Source organism: Apis florea, unplaced genomic scaffold, assembly GCF_048593485.1.
Source record: "Apis florea isolate Af1SG1 unplaced genomic scaffold, ASM4859348v1 contig_3325_pilon, whole genome shotgun sequence".
In the NCBI taxonomy this organism is placed as follows: domain Eukaryota; kingdom Metazoa; phylum Arthropoda; class Insecta; order Hymenoptera; family Apidae; genus Apis; species Apis florea.
The window spans coordinates 858,151-874,394 of record NW_028256738.1 but is presented as its reverse complement, the minus strand read 5'-3'; the positions used below and the strand labels follow the sequence as shown (position 1 = coordinate 874,394).

The 16,244-nt window shown below is 30.9% G+C and overlaps 3 protein-coding genes and 1 long non-coding RNA gene across 11 annotated transcripts in view; 2 read left to right on the top strand and 2 right to left on the bottom strand.

Moving 5' to 3' along the window:
* Window positions 1-239, bottom strand: part of LOC100867256 (integrin beta-PS) — an 87,628-nt gene extending 87,389 nt beyond the window's left edge. The window contains exon 1 of the mRNA XM_086911587.1: window positions 42-239. Coding sequence (XP_086767713.1) covers window positions 42-188 — 147 coding nt within the window. The 5' untranslated portion in view covers window positions 189-239. The remainder of the gene's footprint in view (window positions 1-41) is intronic.
* Window positions 240-610: 371 nt separating this feature from the next.
* Window positions 611-3,372, top strand: LOC116415026 (uncharacterized). 3 transcript variants are annotated; one of them, XM_031918933.2, is made up of 3 exons: window positions 611-762; window positions 2,285-2,362; window positions 2,513-3,372. In XM_031918933.2, exons 2-3 carry the CDS (start codon window positions 2,312-2,314, stop codon window positions 2,654-2,656), a joined length of 195 nt encoding a protein of 64 aa, XP_031774793.2. In that variant the 5' UTR covers window positions 611-762; window positions 2,285-2,311; the 3' UTR covers window positions 2,657-3,372. The 3 variants fall into 3 exon arrangements, with proteins under 3 accessions (XP_031774793.2, XP_086767722.1, XP_086767721.1); XM_086911596.1 differs by having other exon boundaries at window positions 687-1,195; XM_086911595.1 differs by having other exon boundaries at window positions 746-1,903.
* Window positions 3,373-3,601: 229 nt separating this feature from the next.
* Smox (Smad on X) lies at window positions 3,602-16,142 on the bottom strand. 6 transcript variants are annotated; one of them, XR_015293162.1, is made up of 7 exons: window positions 15,670-16,142; window positions 9,580-9,788; window positions 9,048-9,271; window positions 8,734-8,957; window positions 8,274-8,587; window positions 6,763-8,190; window positions 3,602-4,973 (listed from the first exon to the last, which is right to left on the bottom strand). XR_015293162.1 is itself a non-coding variant. In XM_086911588.1 (7 exons), exons 2-7 carry the CDS (start codon window positions 10,251-10,253, stop codon window positions 7,922-7,924), a joined length of 1,302 nt encoding a protein of 433 aa, XP_086767714.1. In that variant the 5' UTR covers window positions 10,254-10,286; window positions 15,670-16,091; the 3' UTR covers window positions 3,602-7,921. The 6 variants fall into 6 exon arrangements, 4 of the variants coding, with proteins under 4 accessions (XP_086767714.1, XP_003697263.1, XP_012346915.1 ...); XR_015293163.1 differs by having other exon boundaries at window positions 7,489-8,190; window positions 15,670-16,090; XM_086911588.1 differs by adding an exon at window positions 10,192-10,286 and having other exon boundaries at window positions 3,602-8,190; window positions 15,670-16,091.
* LOC147657075 (uncharacterized) lies at window positions 11,488-14,742 on the top strand. Its single transcript, XR_015293164.1, has 2 exons — window positions 11,488-11,676; window positions 11,875-14,742. It is a non-coding gene; the product is annotated as an uncharacterized LOC147657075 (long non-coding RNA).
* Window positions 16,143-16,244: the final 102 nt, after the last annotated feature.

The window sequence follows — 16,244 nt, the reverse complement described above, 5'->3', positions numbered from 1 at the left end:
AATATTTTTCATAAACAATTGTAATAACGATGATTATGAACCGGAGTAGAACACCAAACGCATCGCGGGATTTGCAAGCAATTTTTGCAAGATTGTTGAGATGCACAAAGGATTTCTGAATCCTTATATTCGCAAAATATAAATGGAAAAAGTTGAACACAAAAAAAAAGTATCGTCCAGTTGGTCATTGTTTTAAATATTAATTTAGTTTTAAACAAAGCGAAATGTGGCTGACCACTTTAAAGGATGTATATGGTATTCCACGGAAATATATCACAGATAAAAGGAGTGTGCGTCATTAGGTAACTATTTTCTCTGATGATTATATTTTAATCAGAAAGTGAACGTTAAACAAAGAAATTAAAGCATCAGAATTTATTATAAAATAATACGGTGTTTAGATGAACATTTTAATAAATTATTACGCACACGTTATAAAAATATTATTATGATATATTTAAATATTTAATTTATTAAGTTAAAATATAACATAGAGTGACATCTCTTAGCTGGTAAAAAAAGTTTTATTTGTCATATCACGTATGATAAGTACATACCATGTTCTGGAAATGCAGGAATTTCCAGATATAAGTTGAAATGATACAGGAAGTATATTCAAGCGTTGAAAGATGGCGTAACACGAATGAATCAATATGTAGAAATTAGAAATGTAAAATCGACAGTGGTGAGGAAACAACTTGAGACGAAGGATCGTGTACCTTCGGTGATCGTCTCTTTCATCGGCAAGTTTCGCTCACGACGGTACGTGTCTTAATGCGGAATGTAGTTTTACTTTAAATTAATTATAATTTTAAAATTTTTCTTTCATTACGCATAGGAGTATTATTGTTGATTACATAAGAGGACAGTCAAGAAAGTTATTTTATCTATTTCATTAATTTTTATCTAATATAACTAATGGACTTCATCCGTTAAAAGTGTTTGATTAAAATGAAAATATTGTATCAAGTTTTTAAAATTAATCAAAGAAGTTGATTAAAAAGATGTTAGAATAAAAAAATTTATTTGTCTATGTCTATCTTAACAATGTTCTAGTGTGTTCTTCGTGTGAATTTTATAGGTTAATCATGTCGCACATAGTATTTCTCTGCTAATAATGAAAATAATTAATTAAATTTACTTTATTTGAACTTCGTTCGAATAAAAATTAAATTTCAACAATAAATTTCATAGTGTAAGATATGTTTCATTATTTTCATATATCTTATACATATCATATCGGCGTATATAAAACCTTATATACAAATGGAACGATAAGTGTGCCGCAAACGTGGTTTTAAAGAAAAACTGTTATGGCTGATAATATTCGAACTAGTAGTATATCATTCGTATATTTAAATACTTCTCATATACTATAAAATTTAATCTTTGGACATTTTTAATAGAAATTTATAAAACTAAAAATAAAAACGTTACAATAAAATTGAGTGTTTATATTTTAAATAATTTATTATAAATAAATAAATAATCTTTTTTTCTTATTTTATGTGATACACGTAAATAATATTGAATCGAAAAAAGATATATTTTATTATACTTATCTATCAATGGCTGAAAATATCCCATATGATTATATAAAGATACTAAAATATAGAATAACATTTTATAATTTTAAACGGCGCCAAGCCTAGTTAATCTAACGATGTGCGTTGTTTGATGTAATACTAACTTTACTTACAAAATGATTTTTGTTTATATATTTAATAGTCACTGTGTTAATGATGTGCGACATCAGTCGCACTTTTTGGTAACCTCAATGAAATGTCATTGCAAATCAAATAAGAGCAAAAACAAACGGATTCACATAAATCTTTATATTAAGGAGATTACAATATTTCATACATTATCTTTTAATACGCATTAATTTTTGAATTAAACAAGGGTATGCATTCGTCATTTTTTTATGTATTCACCATTAATTTTATGTCATTTATTTTATGTCATTATTTTTCATGTATTTTTAATTTAAAAAATTAAAATAAATTAATAGTAAAAAAATTAAAAAAAAAATAATAAAGTACAATTTTATAAACAAGACATTAATGCTATCATTTTTTAATAAAAATTTAAATATTGATATACAAATATACTGTTTAGAACAAATATACTATTCAAATTTTTTAAGATAATCATCATTTTTGGATATAATCCAATTCTATATATCCTTCATTTGTGAATTCAATATTTGTCTCTTATATATATATATTATATCTTATATAACAAATATATTATCTGATTGATAATAATTTATATTTTTTTTTAGAATACGAAGCAAAGCCTTGGTGTAGAGATGTATCTGACTCCTGCCACTCTCTATGCTCTCAGATTATCATTGCAACAGGTAAAAAAAACATATTTAACTGTTGTAAAAAGATAAACATTATGTAATAACATATGCTGTGATATTTTCTTAAGTCTGAAACATTATATATTTAATTTGTTTGAACTTTAATCTTATATGAAAAAAAAATTAATATATTTTTTATCACAGGGAACTGTTTCGTCTGTATTTCGTAGAAATATGGTCGAACGTAATATGACCAAATCAGCGTATATCCTTGCAACTGTTGGCCTATCTATGAGTATATTTTCTGTGAGAAAAATGTTAACCTCTAAACACGGACGTCATTTGTAACAAGTTTATTAAAATCAGCAGCAACAAATACAGTTATAAAAAGAAAGGGAACGATAAGAGAATAGATAAAAAAGAAAGAAGGAAAAAAATATTAGAATTCATTATATCCGAATCATTATTGGCAACGGAAATTTTTCATCGAATTTTAACATCACATTCACGCCGAAATGTATACTTATTTTATATATCGGAAATCAGTTGTCTTGTATTGTTGAACTAATCTTTTATAATTGATCTATTATCGTCTCCTAAATATTGAACATTTCCTAATGTAGCATATTAATTATAGCAAACTTATATGCGATTTCGCATTTTAATACGTACTTCAAAGCTTTAAAAAAACAGTTAAAGTAACTAGAAAGTAGAAAAAAATTGTATTAAGCGTGCAATAATATAATTTCGCTTAAGCGATAAATCGGCAATTGTTTTATATTTTGAAGCTTTTTATTTACTTGATCAATGTCTCATATAAGTTGTTTCACAAAAATATATATATATATAAATGCGATTTTGGACGGTAATTTGTAAGAATTCGATTTAAAAATGTTATTTTCTGAATGCAAAACCAATATCTTGTCAAGAGAATCTTACTGCAATTGTTGCTGTTATTAAGTCACGAATACTAATAATCAAGTTATATAAGCGCAACATTGTATACGTGTATAGATTGTATTCATTATATCGTAGTCAATGATACAAAATTTTTGCTACACAAAGTTGAGTCTTTATTAGAAAATTTGTTTTTTTTTTTTTTTTTTTTTTTTTTTTTATCTCCTAGTCCCATTATGTTCCTATAATTGTAGTAAAATTTATGATATTTGTAAACATGTAAAGATATTGAATGAAATTATTAAAACATATATTTGTGGATACATTAAATTTTTTAGCATTGTTAGGAATAGTTTTTCCGTAATTATGAAATAATAAAAAGCGACAAAATCATAGTTATTAGACTTATAACGTATATATTTATTTATAATTATTTTACAGTCTCACACTCTATATTTCTTGACGCAGTCTCATTCATACATTCCTACATACATACGTTTTTGCAACTTCTTACTTTTAACTCGTATTCTCAAAAATCTCATCCACACCAGGGAAACATCGACCGATTTAATCGTCGTCAAATACATATATATCGTACGTAAAAGAATTTCACGTCGTCTTAATATGTAAAAAAATATTTGTTTTGTAGAAATTATTCTTTAGTCGATCCTTCCCTTTGTGTGCATGCAGCTATTAGCACACAAAATATATAAGTAGCTATAGAATTAAAAATACATAATCGTCGGACCGCTCGATTTTTCGGCAGGTCAAGACATTAAACATACAAAATGAAAAAAACATAACAATATAGTACGATTATAACAATGATAACAATTATGAATTTCCAAGAAAGAAAGCACGACAGCGCTGATAATTTAATAATTCGTGCACGATTGAATCACAACTACTGTAAACTAATCGACTCGACATTCTTGTATTTACAGAAAAAACTTTGGCAATTGCTACACTTAATATACTTTGGCGAATTAAACGCGTTTCTTAATGGTCTGTCTCTTCTTTCATCTTATAGACATATTTTGATCTTATGCTAACATAAAATGAACGAGTAGGAATCCGAGGACAACGAAGAAAAATGAGGACGAGTTCTTCGATTCCTCTAGTTACATTTCCTTAATTAATACGCTAATGGCAGTCTGGCAGAGAGGCAAGTGGTTATTAAATATTGTATTCAATGATTAGAAATTTTAATTTTTTTCTTATGCGAGACAGTACCAATTACTATGAATTCTGAGAGGTATGAATCTTGTATCTTGGTAATAAACAGCTATTTTCTTTTTCACTTCTTTCTTACTACTATTCGATTATTCGAGCTGCCCGACGATATTGTGTTCGACTTTCACGAAGTGTATTTAATTTATTCGGTTTTATTTGAAAATACATTAATTTTGAATAACTTTTTACGATATTATCAATCTTTTCTCATGAATAAAGTATTATATTAGATGTATGCTGATTAAAAATAAAAAAATATCCTCGTAAAAGACGAACATATTCGTGCCATTAGGCTATGTAATTAAAACACTATCTAAGAATCAATATAATATGATTTGAAATCTTGCATCTTTTAGACTATTTTTTCCATAGCTACTGCCCAAGCTTGTCCTCTCTTCGATATTCTTCTAGAATTGGTAGTGCAACATACAGTTGGAACATTATTCATTCGTCAAAAATTTGTAATTGGTAAGTTCACGAATCATCGTTGTCACTGTCATATCTCTTGATCTTAACGATGTAAAAAAAGGTAAGTCTGTAAACAGTAAAAAGAAAAAAAATTAGAATAGATAGAATAATAAAAAATTATCAGCTGCACAATACGAACAAAAAACGTTGAACGAATCATGATAAATTTTATCTATATAAAATAGATAAATCACTCATCTTTACAATATAAATAGTTAAATAGTTAATTTTTTTCATTAAAACGATTAAGATATTATTAAAAAAATAAATTTCGCATTTACAATTATTCGCGACGAAGTATTCTTACTTAAATATTAATTAAAACATTCGCTTTTTTTCTTTTTTTTTTTCCCTACTTGATATAATTTATACAGATTTATTCATAAATTAATAAATTAATCGAATATTCGCTATTTAAAAATTTAATTAAAACCAACATAAAATAATCGATATTGAGGCAAAAAATTATAAAGAGAACCAATTCTTCATAACGTTTCACGTTCTTGATAAAATTGAAGTTCGCATTTTATGCGTACAATTGGCCCCCATCATACGTAAAGACTCCATAGAAGTCGTGCATGTATTATCTTATTCATTAAAAAAAAAAAAAAAAAAAAAAAACTGAATCTATGCAATAATGCAAAAATGTTCATACGTTGATATAAATATATTTTTTGCAATATGATAAAATACGTAACTTCGTTATCTCACTTTGTTCATATATTCTACGTGAAAGACGTTAAAATTTTTAAAAAATGGTTCTTTTGTCTTGGTTTTAATTTCAAATATAAAATATTTTATAAAATCTGCAATAAAATAGAAACTTTTAATACACTTGACTCTGAAACAATTTGTAAATAAATTTAAAATAGTATACAAACAATGTATTCGATATATCTAAAAGTATCTCACATTCAAGGCCAGACTATTATTTTTCTGTATTCTATCTTCATGATAAAATTTTTTTGCGTTAACAAATTTCTAATTCATCATATTTTTCGTATCGTTTGAAAACTGTATGCGCTTATCATGTATTCATATTCATTTTCGTATAAAATCTTTAAAAATGCATTATTTATATCTTTTTCTATTTTTTTTTTTTTTTTTCGAAACTTATATCGAAACATACATATATGTATATAATCGAAATGATTAAGATTTTCTTTGTAAAAAACATTGTTTATAATTCTATACAACGAACTAAACACTTTTGCAATTAATTCTCAACCAACAAGTGCTTTGTTTATACTGAACATCAACACCTAAATGTGTACTTTTAACAATTTAAGCGCCACGTAGTACAACAGCGCTGCTCGTAATCTATCATCGAAAAATGCCGCAAATGCTAGTTTTACTGAAATGTTTCCTTCTATGCTATAAGCATTAATAAATACAAAAGTTTTGATAATAATTTTACATTATAAAACACAAATATCTTAGCGTTCAATATCAACTCATAATTGTAAGCTATAATATGTATTTAAACATTCTTCGATCAGATTCTTGCAGTAACTCGTAGCACTCAAACGGTTAACATGTGCTATGCAGCGCATAAAGTTTTGGACAATCGATATAGATTAGATATACGTACATAGTTTTCTCACTTATTATGTATTGATCAATTTTTTTTTCCATGCGATATCAAGTAAATAGATATTTTTGTCTGCCACAGACTTCGTGCGCTTAATAATTCTATCAACGTTAAGAAATATAGCGCTTATTCTTAATAAGAATATCAATTATCATATCAATATAAGACACCATAATACACAACAACATTTTCAATTTCAGTTCAAAAATGTTTGTTCAAACGTTGTTCGTACTATGTGCTGAATGATTTATCTCAAATGACTAACCATTCATTCAAAACCTCCAAATACAGTAGAAACATAATTATCCGTCCTGAAGCGATCCATTGGGAGAATATTTGAACATTCTGGTCCATTCGAAGATGCAGTAATGTTAACAAACCGTGTAAATAGTTACGTACATATTGAACACTGTAATCTTTCCTTATCATTTATTATATAAAAGAAATAGACTTCACAGATGTATTTCTTTTCTAACGTTTTATTCGTAGGAAAAAACACTGACAATGACTCTGAATAGACCAGTTAGAAACTTTTCAACGGGTATACATGTTTACCCATTTCTATAGAAATTATTTTCAGTTGACTATAAATTGTGTAAATGTACATAATATGTATCATTTTGTAAGTAATGTTTAACGTATACTGTACGATTGGAGTGCGTTGCTTAACAAGCGATAAAAATATGTAAAGACTGAGTTTCTTTTTTAATGTAATATACATATATATATATACATATATATGCACTTACATTTGTTGATTATAAATATAAGCAAATATGTATATATGTATACACATATATACGTATAGAATCGCGCTTGTTTTTCACTCTTTTAATTCGGTTAAAATCGGATTCGTAACCCTGGATCGTAGCACTATATCCACACAAAAGTGCGATAAGTGAGTCAACAATATCTATTTATTTTGTTATTTAATATTCTCGATCATAATGTTCCAGTTTAATGAAAAAATGGTTTTCTGTATAGGTGATACCTGTGTTAATGTTATTTTGAACCGGTCTTGTCTGCACTCTTTTGCCCACACATCGTCCTTTCCTTATCTTCATAGGAAACATCGATGAACCATCGCGATTTGAGCACTTGAACATTCCTATAAGCTAATCAAACGCCAGTTTTATTTCCATTCGTCCGATCGAATGCTTTCCTGGCACTTTGAAAAAGACACGAAAACGATTTCGTATTCCGTACACTTTTCAAGGTAGGATACACATACACGCTTCATGAAAACAGTAATCGTATATATTTTTTTTTTTGTTGCACTGTTTATCACTGTGGTCGGTGGTTGGAAAATATTCAGATAAAACAATGAATCCGCGGTAAGAAAAACCAATTTACACAACGACGATGACGACAATGACAGCACGCAAATCGTCCCTGTTTTCCATCAATGAGAAAAGCATACAACCTTATGACATCGAGGAACAGGGTAAACGCGGCGATCCCATCTGCGTGAGTACTCTATCGAGCCACTGTAATGGACCATTTAAATGCAACTCGATCCAACAAGGAGTCGACGTCACGGTTTGCCGACGATATGCCGCTCCCCAACCTTTTACAAAACTCATTCGAATCGTACACATTCGAGTCAATTGATACACAGCTTCGAATCCTTGTGAAACTGATTGCGATAACAGTGCCGCAAATTCTTGATTGTTGAATATCTTCAAATTGCAACCTGGGAAGGAAAAAAACCATCCGTAAAATATGCTTCGATTTCTTCATCAATGAACATTCACATTCGTTGAATTATATCCTTACCAGGTGGTATTTTACAAACAGTGGCTGGATGCCAACCATAACGTTGATTACAATTAGGACTTTGCACAAAAATGCTCGAATCGGATAAACATTCGGCAAATACTTCACCACCGATATAATATAATCTAGCTCCTTTACCGATATGTCGTCTCGTCTGCTCGACTACGGTGTTTCGGTTTACGTTCGATAATAAACCCAAACAGAAACGTTCGGAATTACTGGGATCAGTGAATCCATCCACCGTTATGCTCGGTTGCGATGCATGAAAAGTCTCGCCTACTCTCGTATTTAGTTCATAGTAACTTATTGAACACCTAAGGAAAAAAAGAAAAAAGATAAAATACATATTAAAAAGAAATTGCTTCAATCAATCAAGAATTAATCGTGCAATCAAAATAAGACAATTTGAATTTATTTGGCACAAGTAAATAAAGTAAATAATTTATAGAGGATCTCTCACCAAAATGCTGGTTCACAGTACATCACTGGTTGTGCATCTACAGGACTGGGAGACAAACGCGATAAGGACATATTATCGTTGTGATCCATGTTATCACCATCTTCACTTATATATCCCGGAGGAGGAGTATCAGCAGGTGGATCCATAGATCCAGGTGCCGGATGTGGTGAACCCTGAACGCTTCCTAGACTACCAACACTAGCCGGACTTGTCGCCTGCATACTCTACAAAGGAAAATAACAATTTTCAATCCAATATTTTTTCGGATGTTGTTACTCAGACCAAGAAGAAAATATATATATTCGATTACTAACCTGCATTCCTTGATATGGATTGTTCGGTGGCTGTTGCTGTTGTTGCTGTTGTTGCTGTTGCGGTGATTGTGGTATACTTTGTTGATTATGATGCTGGTGATTTAAAGTCGCGTGGAAACTCGTGTTTTCTGGCACACTGACACTGAGCTCCTCGATGGAAGTGTTATAAAGGACGGACTCGTCCCCGGCTAAATTATGCCGAGGTACGAGAATAGCTGGCAAAACTGTAAAGTTTTACCAACAATAATCATATAATCTTCTATTTTAATTTTTGTAAAAAAGCGATTAATGATACTTTCATCGTCGTAAACGATGATTTTGACGATGGCTTTTTAATAAAATGAAAAGCAGTGATTGAATTGAAATCTTGAATCTAACGAATATATGCAAGGCAAGAATATATATATTAAACTGACGGAAAAAAAAAAAAAAAGAATAGCCAAAAATGTTTGTTCTCAAATCACGCAGGTAACACGTGTAAATATAGACAAAAAATCATATGCAAAGTCATTAAAATAAACAATCTACATACCTGGTGTTTGTATTCGTTGATAATGATACGGGTTAATGCAGACTTCGTCTCGTTTCTGCGTAAACGCGTATTCGCAATGCTCGATTGCTCTTAGTTCGTGGTGCGATTGCAAATCTGGCCAACGCCAAAGTCGGCAGTAGATCACGTGCGGCAAACCTTTGCCGCGCACTCCTTGGACACCGTTGTCTCCGACACCGCCTGGGCTAGGCCTTTCGTCCAAAAACAAAACACGAGGAAATGATCGATCAACAAATCAATCTTATCTTATCTTTCTCTAACATTAAAAAACAGTCTTAATCGACGAATGGATTCGGCGAATTATCATCACACAACGCTCTCACGATCTGTCCCCGCCTCCCTCTTAATTAATAATTTTGACGTGATCGCATCATCCCGAACTTTAAACAAAATTGAATCCTATATATCGATCGCATAATTTGATAATTTAAGAAACGAGAATTACGAAACAATACTCTGCGTTTATTGACTGTACCGCAAAGAGGGTAGGATTGCCGAAACATCAAAGTTCGGCGAGTTGGGCGGGAGTGCTAGGCGCGAAACCAAGTCGTAAAACTCTCTTTAATGTAAGTATAGTATGTATACGCTCCCAACCAACTTCCTTCTGCTTCCTTTGCTCTCTCTCCCTCCTCCTCGTTCGCTTTAAACTCCTGCATTCGCGTCTGCCGCGCCGGAAGCGGTGGCGCCTACTGACAAAAAGAAACTACTATATATTAGGTATAACATTTTTCTCTTGACAAGGGTAACTAACGAATCGACTCGTTTGATCGAAAATTGTAACGCATCGTTTCTTTTTCAGATCTTCCCCCCCCCCCTCCCTCCTCCTCCTCCTGCTCCTCCTCCTCTCCCCATTCCTAATAACTTTCTTGAAATCAACTGACTCGAACGAACTCGAGGGAGATTCACCGGAAACGGAGGAACTGATTGCTGTCAAACGAAGGAAACGCGAGGTGAATGATCAACGCGGAAGTGACAGTACAATTTTACCCTATTGGCAATTTTACAATCGCTGCCAGTCGGACGTAAATTTTCGAGAAGTTTACAATTAATCGTAAATAACACGAAGCATACAAACTTACTGCGTTATACGCGTATCGTTTTCCGTGCCACGATTCTTGAATTTTTTTCTTTTTTTTTTTTTCTTTTTTTTTCTTTTTCTCGCTTCATTTCGCCGATTCTCCATTTCTCCCCCTCTATCCAATCTCTCTCTCACTCGCTTTCTCTGCCTATCTATCTATCCTCATTACGTATAGTCTACATATACGTGTGACCCTCAATTGAAATCGCTCAACGCTACTTTTCGTTACATAATAATTCAGAAACGCTCGCACGGAATTTATATGGTTGTTTCCTGCGCGATCTCGATCTCAATTTCAGACCTGAATTCGCGCGTGGAATATTATCACTATGATCCACCATGCTTGTCGAATGAACTAAAATATCATAGGAGAAAGTTATAGTTTCAGAAGACATCGAACAATAACATTCGAATAAAAGTTTCATATTTCATCGCTGATGATCTCACCATCATTTCGATAGCAAATAAATGCGACGCTCGAACGAAATGTAATAAATATTCGAAGCGGTTTTTAAACTGAAAATGATCATGAATGAAACACGCATCTTACGCAACTTTACGATTTTTTAACATGATTTACGTTATTCGGAAAATACAAACCATTCCATGTTCCATGTAGACGAAAGTAGAAAAACGAAATCATCACTGGTGTCTTTTCAAAGATATTCGAGGAAACGTTTTGTACAAAATCGTGAGTATACGACTGCTCCATCTCTTTTATCCAATAGTTACATGCATAACAACAATGTATACTGACAACAATATCATTGATTTTTTTTTTAGCAATATCAAGTAACCTCCAACGTTTCGATGATCCATCTGTACGTTGCCCGTATGCCGTTTATCGACCATTTTGAAAGATGTCCCGTACGAGCCACCGCGCGTATCGCATTCAATCGAGAGTCCTGTCGATACATCGATTCAGCAATCTTTCGATCGATCGATAACAAAAGCGACTAATATAAGATTTCAGACTGGTTCTTCGATAATCATCGACAAAGGTAAGAGAAGCGATCATTAGAAAGTAGAATAAACGCGATCACCACCAAGAAAATAACAATGATGCGTAAATTAAACGGAAGAAGAGAGAGTGAGAGAGAGAGAAAGAGAAAACGCGAATCATGGCTAGACGAAATATTCTCTATTCGAAAAAGAGAGGAACATAACGATCTACGATCTCGTTTCTTCTGCAATTTCAGTCATCTTGCTGACGCACCGTTGCCTACTCGAGGACAGAGAATCGCGTCACCGTGAAATTCTTTCCACGTATGCATCAAACGAGAGGCGCGACTTAATCGGGTTTAATCGTCGATTGCACGGACAACCAGACGGAGTGCGCTCCCACGTTTTTTAAAAGGAAGAAAGGAAAGAAAACAGACGGTACGTGAGCTGTACTCACTTATTCGCACTGACTGCGATATATGTATAGCGATCCTTCTCATCTCTCTTCGATTTACATATGCATATATTCATGTGAACATGAAAAGACATAAGAGAAAAGAGAGAGAGAGAGAGAGATCCTGCGTGATTGACCATTTTTCTATCTTATATCATTTTAGCTGATTTTATCGTTATATATATCCGAATAAACACAAAATTTGCGACAGATGGATAGCTATTTCGTTTTCGAAAATGTGAAAGTACTTCGAAAGACTGAGTTCACTGTATAGGAACAGCAAGCTTGTTAACGAAGCATTCGATTGATAGACAAAATCCGATCTATCGACTTCTCGAATATAATCGAGTGTTAAAGCGAAAATGAAAAATGTTTTATATCGTGAAATATAAGAAAACACGAATTTTTGATTATTGTGTCAATGATAACAATAAATTTCTCTTATAATCAATAATCAAATAAAACAAAAAAAAAAAATGTTTTAATAATAAATCAGTTAAACGAATCGTAATGAATTATATATCTTGAACGAAATTATTCACTCTTCGATGCACACACGCATAATGGTTTATAAAGATAATTAGAATACTTGTTAAAACAAAACAGCTTTTACATACTGATTCAAGCATCGAAACAATCAATATTTTTCTATACGTTTTCAATAAAAATCGTAATGATGCATCTCTTTTATCTCTTATCTTCAAACAACTTGTACAGTCGTATAAAAATAACAAGGTCATCAAAAAATGATCACATCTCGCAAGTGCTATGAGTGCATTCGGAAAACGTGATTCGACGAGAATTGACACGGTATTACGAACTTACGTAATTGCCCCTGCTACAAGTCATGCTTTTCTCTTGACGAAAAAAATGCGTTGTTGCGAAATCTGTGTCATTCATTTTCTACATAAATATCCCTTGTTGTATCGATTGTGTTACGTAAACATTGATTAACCTAGGTATCACGGAGAAATATTCTCGATAAAACGTACAATTCTGTAATCCAAATGGAACATTTTTATCAAACTCCACCGATCTAAACAAAATGATACAATTCTGTTTCTTTTAGTTTTAATGTACGAAAGAATTAAGCTTTATGATAGTAGCAAACAAAATTTTTTTATAGATAATATATAGATAAAAAACAAATAATAATGCACAAAATTTTCATTCAACAAAGCACAATTTATTCTTTGAATCTTTTTTTTTTTTTTTGTAATTTTTACATTTGTAATGAATGATTATTTAAGAATAAATAAATAACTCATATTAGAAATAATAATATGAAAATTCCTATTTAGAGAAAAAAAATTTTATATTACAAATCTATTGACTAATCTGCCAATTTATCTCTCATAAATATCTATCTATTTTTCTACTGATAGAACAAAAGAAATCGGAAGAATAATTTCGTTGGCATTACAACTCGGTCGATGTATATGCGTGACAAACAAAAATGTAATTTCCTCGAGTAGGAATCGTGAATTAGAAACGAATCCGTGTGTAAATCGTAGCACGAAATCAAACATTAGTTAATGATCAAGTATTTTCCAGGTAGATGATTATTTAATCGAAACACGACATCGTATAGAGTCAGATAACGGAATGAAATCGAATTTCCGGACGGTATCGCACGCGTACTATGCGATCTTGATCGATCGAAAAAACTGCAAGAGAGAGAGATTCCCTAACGCAACGTCGAGAAATGGAAAACGTAATGCAAAGCAAAACGAAGCGAACCGCGAAGCAAACATATTTCGTTCAAGTTACAAAAGGATCTGCCTTTCTCGATGATAGACTTTCCCTCTCTTCCTCGAATATCCTTGAACGCGCGACAACATGGCTAGGATTACTATTAATAAAATCGTTACGAGCTGCGCGCCGAGCTACAATCGATTTCGATATGCGATTTATTCGCGCAGGCTGTTTCGAACGCGTATCCTGATTAGATTATCGATATTTATCCTATCATCGAACATAACATTTAATGAATTAATAAACAGTATATATAACATACGTGAAAAAGAATTATTACATCACAAGTATTATATTCTTATATTATCGCTCATATTATCAATTCTAATTATTATTAACACGTCATGTAATTATTCTTTAAATCCTATCGCGATATCATTTCTAACAACATTTCTTAAAACACGTAGAATTATAAATATCATATAAGTGATATATCTACTTGTGAAAAACATTAATGATGATAAATCATGTAAGTAAGTAAATATACTGAGAATATACGTGCTTCTAGTACACTGATTACTAAACGAAAAATAAAAGGATCACAAAATAGTAATCACAAAGAAAATACTCGTATGTAAAAGGATAGATCCTATAGCAACGTGACTCACACGTGAGTTTCATTCACAGCACCCATTTCAATCGAAACAGATGTTGCATACGTTGATCATTGCTTATTTTAACCGGAAATGCAAAAAATAAAAAAAAAAAATTTCGTTTGTACCATTTTGCATATCGAAGATTGTTACGCATCGTTTGTCTATTCATTTGTTTGCGATCACATCTTTGTTAAGATTATTACATAACTACTAAGATAACGATGTACAACTATCGGCACGTACAACTATCATATTGTCTATTGCATTATACCTACAAAAAATAAACAAATAAATAACCATATGTCATAACATAAATAAAATATTGGATTTATTTTAATGTATATTAATTATTACAAAGTATTTCAGATAATGAATAGATAAATTGTTTGAAGTCCAAAAGAAACTCAAAATTCTTAATTCAATTGAAAAACAGTCTTAAACTTTTATTTTAGACAAAAAAATATCGTAGCATTAATTCTCAAAAATATAGAAAAATATAAAAATAGAATTGTATACTCGCAGATAAGCATTTGCAAGATTGCATTTTAAATCGATTAATTCTAATAATCTAATAAAAAAAAAATCAAGGTTAGAAAAATGATACATGTGAGAATTTTTGGGAAAGAAATATTAGTAGCTGATAATATAAGTCAAAATATAAAACTTTCTAAATTACATTTATTTTGAAAAAATACATATTGAATTTATGTCGAATTTAGTTAAAATCGATTAAAATCATCTACAAATTTCAAGAATTTTGAAGTTTACTTCTTTTCAACATTAAAAACTACACTGATTAATAAATATCATTCATCTTTGTCGATCACAATTAAAATTATAATACTACAAATAAAATTCTTATTATAATATAATTATGGAAAAATATATCATAATTAATAAAATATCGGATTTGATTTTAAATACTTTAAGAAAATGAAAAATCAGTTTTCATTTACAGTTTTTATTTTCAGCAATAAAAAGAACTGTCAATGAATATGAAATGTGACATTATACATACAAATTCATGATACGTATATATGAACTGCAAAGTACACGCGATTTACTTTCTATTTCTTCAAATTTCAATTTACATGATATAAATTAATGTAATGCTTAAAATCTTTACACTGACATTGTATGCATTATGAAATATACATGAAAATAAATAAATAATAATACAAAAAATATAAATTCTATCAATTGCAATATTTATGTACACACAAAAGAAGCATGTAAAATAAGCGTACCTCGGTATAGTAATGCACTTAGTGTTGCAACTTTGCGTAGTAATAGCCTTCTCGAGCTCGTCGAGGCCGGTGGACTTTTTTAACTTCTTTACAAGACTTTTAACAGCTTTTTCACTCCATTTGTCTTCTCCTTCTGCTTTTTTCCAACCCAACAATCGCTTAACGATAGGCGGGTTAAAGCTGGACAGCATCGAAGTCATGATTTAAGCTACGAGAATTACGCGCGACCTGCATCGGGCTGTTTCGACGTGTTACGACACGAACGAATTTTCACTCGCGATGTTAACTACGTAATCTAAATAGGCTTAATACGCTTAGCGTTTATCGTGAACTATTCAATCTTGAATGAATGCGAATTTCTCATACGGGCGGCGAAAACTTTGCCACAGCCGCCATATTGTTCTTTAAGTACATTCGATGAAAATCGGAAGCCTTCGGCCAATTTCGATCAAACCATTGAATACGCATACAATAGAATGCAACAACTTTAATTTAATTTTATCAAATTTTACATATTTATTTAAAACAATTTATAAATTATTCTTATTTATAAATATTTTTTTTATAATAATGTA